This window comes from Gordionus sp. m RMFG-2023, chromosome 3 (genome assembly GCF_954871325.1).
Source record: "Gordionus sp. m RMFG-2023 chromosome 3, tfGorSpeb1-WG-v2, whole genome shotgun sequence".
Taxonomy (NCBI): Eukaryota; Metazoa; Nematomorpha; class Gordioida; order Chordodea; family Parachordodidae; genus Gordionus; species Gordionus sp. m RMFG-2023.
In genome coordinates, this window is record NC_088777.1 from 37811424 (window position 1) to 37819593 (window position 8170).

The following is an 8170-nucleotide window of genomic DNA, read 5'->3' on the forward strand; positions in this document are numbered from 1 at the left end:
CGGCATGAAAATTAAGATTAAGTCCGGCAGGTCGATCGCCCGAATTTTTTTCAATTTGTAAAATGATTTTATTTTATATAAAAACTAACATTAATATTTTTTAAAAAGAGGTAAAAAATTTATTTATTTTGAATCAGCTGATGTAAAAAATATAGCTTTTTCGGCAACGTTAAATAACTTAAATTTACTTAAGTATGTTGGAAAAAGGTGCAAAGTTAATTAGGATAGTTTCTAATAAGCTAAAGGTGCTTTAAAATATAAGACTTTTTTAATAACGAATCGTAAACTCGACTTGAAAATCATATAAACTGCTTAATATTCATAGTAAATAGATTTTATAGTTTATTTGAGCAATATCAGTGGTAGATGGGGTTATAAGTCAAGATATGACATTACAACCTAATTTAATTTTAGAAATTTAATATTTGTAAAAATATTTTTTATGAAGTGCGAAATATTTGAAATTTATTTTCTATAAGCTGTTCTTTCGATAACTTAAATATTAAAAATCAAATATTAATTTTTTTAAATTTACAATATAGGGTTTTATATTAAACTTTTTAATCAGGCATTATCCAAAAAATATTCATATAACTTTAGTATATCTTTACATTTAAAATAAGTTTTTGTGACAATATATTTAATGAAAATATAAAAAATTAATAATAATGTTCGCCAATATAACTGTACAATTTTCATTAATTTACAAGTTTTGCCAAAATGAAAACTAATTTTTTTAAAAAATACATATCAAAGTCAAATGTTTTCTCCAATACAATCAAGAAAATCTTGAGTCATTAAGCTTAATTTCCTTATTTGATTTTCGTTCAAATCTGTTTGATTTATCATTTCAGGCAAAATAACAAATAACCTTAAAAATGGATCCAACTGAAGATAGTTTGATGGCTTAGAATTAATTCCATTTACATTAGGATCATTAGATTTAATATTATCATTTTGTTGAAGGGAGGTCGATTTAAACTTGTTGTAAAGCGCCTTTTCATTTTTGTAGAGCAATTTTTTGTCAAATAACTTGTCAAAATAGATCCTAAGCCCTCTGACAAATTCTAATCTTTCCTGTTCAGCAAGAATAAAATCTTTGATAGCATTTTTTTTTGTAAGAGATTCCTTATCATCCCTCACAATATCCACTTCTAAAGCTTCCGAAATATTAAGAGCTATTTCATCGTCATACAAATTTTGTAGAAACGAATCAAAATCTAGATCATCCATATTAGTAGATATTGGTAAAAGTCCATAAACACTTAAATCGGAGAATAATTTGGTATCCAGATACCATGATAGTATACCCTCTATAGTAAGATCTGTCAATTGTCTGGATTGTTGAGCTTTAGAATCTATGGTTAAATAGAAAATAAATTTGTAAGATCGTTTATATCAATAGGGAGCATAAATTAATTACTAAAAAATTACTTCAAATTTCAATTAATATTAGACCTGTCGATCCTATTAAAAAAAATAACTTCAATACGATTTTGTTACTTTTTAAAAAATTAGCATCATTACATGGATTTTTTACTTTAAAATTACAGAAACCATTACTATTAAGATTGACTAATTTATTCCTATTATGTCATCAATTGATATATCCATTATATAAATCTCCGAAAATAAATTTTTTTTATTAATATAATATTATAATCATTCTGTAAAAATTTTTTTTAAACAATTTTAATGGCCATGCTTGTCAAAATTTCAAGATCTCTATTGCATTTGAACACCGGTATAAGTACTGAGGATGGCAGGGGTTTATTAAAATATAATTTATATACTGTTTTAATATTTGACAGGTCTTCTTTTCTTAAGGTGTTTATCTTTATATAAAAGAAATTTTGATAGGCTACCATCCAATATATTCATCACAAATTTATTATCTTTTGAATGAGTTTGGGCACTAATTTTCTCCCTAAATGTATGATTAGGCGATCGAAAATTTTTCGATTCAAAATTTACAAATATCAAATAAAAAATTTTTGTAAATTTTATATTGAAACAAATGTAAATTTTAGACTATACAATATGCAGGAAAGGAAATAATAGCGTTTATTTTACATTTTGTGAGTGTCTATTTTTATCTATATTAATTACCAAAAAAAATATGACCCTAAAAATTTTTTTTTAAAACTTAAGCCTATTTTTTATAAATTAATTTTCATTCATTCATTCATTACCACGCCAGAAATTGCACGAAGCGCAATTTCATCACCCACCAGGAGTTGTAGCGTGCACCATGTATATTCACTAGTATATAGATCCTATACATGATGTATACCCGTTTTATTATAGTGGACGGTACCACTATGTAGTCAGCTAGCATAGTAAAGAAGAGAGGAGTAAGAAAGAGGGGATCTATTAGTTCCGTTACCGGCAAAATAGTGTTAAGAATTGTAGCTAATATTAATAATAATAATGTACCTGACACCTGGTTAGATTTAAGAGATGGGAAAAAAAAATTTCTTAATGTTTGGTAAGTATATCCTTGGAAGATAACGCAATGTCTATAGAATCCATGTTATTCACTATTATCATTATTATATTGAGCCTGGAGATCGTTATCATTATCAATATTCACGGTTTTAAGATTATCATTGACTTCGTCAAAAATCATAATTCCTATTGCGCCAAAACATAAGTTGTCATTAGACTGGGGATAAGAGATTGGAAATAAGGCAGTGTGAGAAATAGTCTGATACGTCCACGATTCCTGCTCTAGTTTAAACCATATTTAAGCATGTATTGCAGATGTTCCTTTAAATGTTTCTTGTTTTTGCTGAGTGCAAGAAAATCTATAAACGTAAGATTGATCAAGTCCATGTCCTTCAGACATTTTGCCAGCCAATAGTATTTGGGGATTCTTCGCCTTCCATAATCCGGGGTCCACTCCATGGACGAAAATATCATATTATCTCGTGAATGTCTTAAGCAGTGGCCGAGTAATTCTAATCTCCTCAAAGGAATGAGTCTTTTGATAGGTAGGATGTCGCACCTGTTCCAGAGAGTTGTGTTTGGGGTGTTGTATGGATAGTAAGTTTTAGTGATTCTTCTTAAGCACTTGTTTATGAAGGTCTGGGATGTGTTGATGTTGCTTTTAGTGTCCTGCCATGTTTCCAACCCGTATGTTAAGATGGGTAGAATTAGGGATTTAAAGAGTCTTATTTTTAGGTTCGTAGATATCTGGTTGGACGACCATAATTTAGTTAGCTGATGATATCGGGATCTGGCCTTGTTGGTCCTCGACTTAGTATCCAAAATGGTGGTGCCTAATGACATTATTCTGGTTCCTAGGTACTTAAAATCCGAGACCGTATCTACCACATTATCCTCAAAGTTAAAGGGGTCGCTGTTATATAGAGGGATATTGGATACAATTAACTTTGTCTTTGAGTAGTTGACTTTCAGTCCGTATCCAAAGCAATTTTTGACAAACAATGACAGCAAGTTTCTTAAATTGTACTCAGAGTTAGCTAATATGCATACATCATCGGCATAGCATAGAAAATTTAGAGAGTTGTGTATGTTATTATCATATTGTTGATTCAGATATCGAGGGTTAAGAGCATGTTCTTGTTTGAAGGATTTATTCAGAATATCGTTCATTATTACATTAAATAGCATAGGTGATAAAATGCATCCTTGTTTCAGTCCTCTGTTGGCCTTAAATGGTTGTGATTTTAAGTTCAGATGTTGTGGTATCACGTTATGATTATCGTATATTATTTTTATAAGCGAAATCAGATGTTTATCTATTCCTATGTCCTCCAGTAAGGGCCAGATCTTATGCTGTATGATGGAGTCAAAGGCTTGACTTAGATCAATCATTAGGGCAAATATTGAGGACTTATGCATTCTAGCTTTCTCCAGAATAACCTTAAGCGCCATGGTTAGTTCCGTCGTGTTCCTGCCCTTCCTATATGATGTGATGGCGTTTGAGAGGTTTCCATCGATGATTGGTTTAATCCTGACGGCTATAATATACGTGAACATTTTTAGGGTAACTGGGATCAGTGCAATTCCTCTGTACCTTCAGGCTAGTCGGGTTCTTATTTTTAGAGAAATTAAGTATTATCGATGTCATCCATTCCTCTGGGAAATTGCCAGTATTCCATATCTCATTAAAGAGGGGAAGCAGTAGACTAGCACTTAAATCAGCATCTATCTTCCAAAGTTCCGCAAAAATCCCATCGATTCCGGCTGCTTTATGGGTTTTTAGTCTTTTATAATGGCATTGATTATATCTATTCTGTTCAGGTTCCGATTAGGTGGTTGGAAAGGATAGTCACATAATGGTTTAGGCCACCTTGTTCTGTAAAGGTTCATGTAATGGTCTGTCCATATCGCTAATTGTTCCCTGGGGTCCGTTATAATTTTATTATTTTCAATGTGTAATCTTGGTAGAGGATTGGATTTAAAGGTAGTGAGTAACTTAAGAGATTGGAAAGCCTTGTAAATATTATTGTTGTCAAAGCTATATTGTATGGATCTAGATAAGTTGGCAATAAAATATCTTTTATCTGTTCTTATGCAGTGAGTTATGTACCTTCTGTGGTGTTTAGTATATTGGTTATAGGAGATATTTGTTGTTAAGTTTTTAATTATCTGTATTGTTGAAGGGGATAGCCATTCTTTACGCTTAATTCGTGGTCTTAAGCATGAATTCATACAGCTTGATAAACTTAGTTTCATATCCTTCCAAGTTATATTAGGATTGATCATGCCATTTTGGGTGTTTCTCCATGTTGTTAGATTGGTGATGAACTCTTCCTTTATAACCGGATCATTCAGCTGTGCCAAGTCTTTCCTCATTATGAAGTGTGTAGAGTTAAGGTGGCTATGTTGATTTCGGTTTGGAAAAATGGTATTTTTTATCCTTAGCTCGCATCCTAGTGGGTAATGGTCCGTAAATAAGGTGAAGTTCAGTTTGCTGATGACTTTGATGTCCTTCACCCACTTAAATATATTGTTGGAAATTATAAAGAAATCAATTTGTGAGGTAGTGCCAAAAGATGGGCTTTTGTAGGTCATGGTGTGATGGTTAGGATGATTGAAGAAGGTATTTCCTATTTTCAAATTGAAGTGTTCACAGATTTCTATTAGTTTTTTGCCATTAGTGTTCGTACTTTGTACTAGAGTGGCGTTCCCGAGGCAGGTAGAATTGTTAGGCTTCCCAACCGAGGCATTGAAATCGCCAGCTAATATGATACTATCTCGATGAGGTAGTTCTTTTAAGATATTTTCCAGCTCTATGTAAAAAACTTTATTATGATGTGGTGAATAAATATTGAACAGGTGAATTTTCTTGTAACCAATATTTAAGGTAAGACAGCAAATGCGACTGGAAATTGGATTAAAGCTTACATATTTAATTAGTTTGTTATGGATTAAGATTGCTACACCTGCCCAAACATGTTCAGCATTCGAGCTGCAGTATAAGGTAAAATTACAAAATATCACTATTATATTATTAAACGATTATGAATTTTGCAACAAAATATGAGTACTAAATTAAATATCTAAAAAATATGTTTTTCAAATAAAATTTTAATCATTATTCCTCTTATAAATAATACATTGATTTGTATAAAAACAAATAATATTATTCAATTCACACAACTATAACATTATTTGGTTATCACCTATATCAAGGGGTAGTGTTGTTAATAGATAATTAATAGTTATAGTCAAAAAATATGACTGACACTAAATTAGTTGATTATTCGATGACTAAAATTATTAATTTTATTATGGTTTTTGAAAACATAAAAAATCTACCTAATTTTATATTAATAGAATAATAATGTTAAAAAATATTAGATTTAGTACCAGCCAGTTACTAAAAATAAACAAATTCAAAATTAGAATAAAAAAGAAATATAATTATAAGCAAATCCACAAAATTAATCAACTAGTTTAGTTGCTAAATTTTTTAGTTGATTTCCATAGTCGTAATCGGAAGAAGTTGACACAAGGGGTATTATTTTTATTTTTTAATTAAATAATTTTTTAACACTGATATGGGTTAGTTTATAAAAATAAAGTACCCCTTGAAAAATGAGATAACTTATTATTTGATTCATACAAAACAAATACTACATTATTTGACTCAAATTTACAAATACATTGATAAAGATAACTTATCACATAATATTATATTCACTAACATATATAAAACTATATTAATAAAAAATTGTAAATTGTTTTAAACAAATTTTAAGAACATATAGGGGAGGGTCAATAGGTTTTTAAAAAAGCTCATTAAGAAGATAAGAAATTAAAAAGTTGGCTTACAACAGATATTTTGAATTAATTTATATAAATATTAGACCTAAATTTTAAACAATTAATAAAATATTAAGTAATGAGTATGTGTTACTTTTTTGAATATCCCTATATAGATATTATGCTTATAACTCAGAGGCATAAATTAAACAAGGCAGAATTTGTTTTATCACATATTATATAAATAATTTATTTAATTTCATAATTATTTAAAAAACTAAATTTATCATGTGTTATTTTTGAAATTTTATTCATATAAATACAAATTTATTAAAAAATACTATATTTAAACTATAATTCATTATACAGCTCAACTTTGAGCATATTATATCATTTTACTATAATAAATTCTCACTCATTTTTTTAATTCAAATGTACATATTCTTTAAAAAATGTCTTAATTTTTCAAAAAATAAAATTTGTAATTTAGGTTTATTTTATATGAAGAATATTACATTTGGTTGAGTTATTAAAAATATTGAGAGTTTTATCAATATTTATTTGAGTAAATTCTTGAGCCAATCTGTCTTTCAATTTATCTGGTATTGTGTAATGGAAAATAAAATCTTTGTTGCCTTGATTCAAAGCTAAAAAATTATAAGGTGAATTGAGAGGACTATTAGTGACACTAGCATTGTTTGAATAGTCTGTATTATATAAAAAATACATTAATCCATTTAAATGAATAAATTTATTTTGCCTAAATCATTAATAGTTTATTCAGGAAAAATGTCTCAAATTATCGTTATATAAATTTGATTTAGTGTCTAGTAATAAGTATATTATTGTTAAAATTATAAAGTTATTGATAGTTTCAGTCGAACCTCTATCATCCTTATCAAGTTTTGATTTTGAGCTACTTTCGTGAATAGTGGAATTTCTGGTATATTTCCTTTTAGTTACAACCTTTCGATTCATTTTGAATGAAGTGAAAACAGACAGGATGATGACATAATTCCATTGAATGAAATTGTAAAATTATTTCTAATTATAAAAGAAAAAAATCGTTTCAACCAAGGTATTTTAGCATTTTATTTTATTTAAGGAACAATTTTTTAATAAAAACGAATTTAAAATAAAGGTCATATAAGAAACAAATCACAATTATATGATATAGGGCATATACATTAAAAAGTTAAATCTAAAAAAACAGTTAAATTAGGTAATAACAGAGGCGAGACCGGCTTACTACATTGCTATACAGAACATGAATTGCAATGCAATTTCTTTGACAATAACTTGTTTTAATAGAAGGCTTTATTGCGATAGTGACTTATTCAACTTAATTCTTTCACTAATAACGTGATAAATTAAAGGTATTCCTCGCCAAAAACCAAGAGTATTGGTGACAAATGTGAAAAAAATTATTTTGCAATGTCTGAATATTTAATTACAAGATATCTGCCTAACTTATTACTGAGTCATTTCTTTGTAACGTGCCGAATATAATCTCAAGCAACTGGAAGAAAGGTATTAGGCTTATACCATCAGGTTTTCTGTTGTTGCCTGGGCCAAAATGAGTAGGCTCTATAGTATTTGATTTGGGATACTAGCATTTTTTAAGAGCTTTTGAGATTAAGTTATTTATGTTTGCATACCGAGGGAGACAACTTTTGGAATACCTGCAATGTAAATGATAGTGTCCTTTGGATGGTAAGAAACAATTAATACAATTGGAAGGGAGTGATATAGCTATATGGAGTTCTTCATTAGTAAGAAAGGGACCGAGATTTTTGTTTGGATTTGGAATAGCCAACAACCATTAGTAGCCTAATTTCGAATTTAGAATAGCCTATTTGGGTTATTGTTATAATGAATATTATATTAAAAATTGAGAATGAGAGTTAATAAAACAACTAGAAGGTTGATTTAG

At 28.9% G+C, this 8170-nt stretch overlaps 1 protein-coding gene across 1 annotated transcript; it reads right to left on the bottom strand.

The window, feature by feature from the left end:
- Positions 1-585: 585 nt before the first annotated feature.
- On the bottom strand, positions 586-7215 carry LOC135925760 (uncharacterized). Its single transcript, XM_065461231.1, has 3 exons — positions 7122-7215; positions 6753-6944; positions 586-1358 (listed from the first exon to the last, which is right to left on the bottom strand). The coding sequence occupies exons 1-3, from the start codon at positions 7213-7215 to the stop codon at positions 757-759; spliced, it is 888 nt and encodes a 295-aa protein (XP_065317303.1). The 3' UTR covers positions 586-756.
- Between the last annotated feature and the right edge of the window lie 955 nt (positions 7216-8170).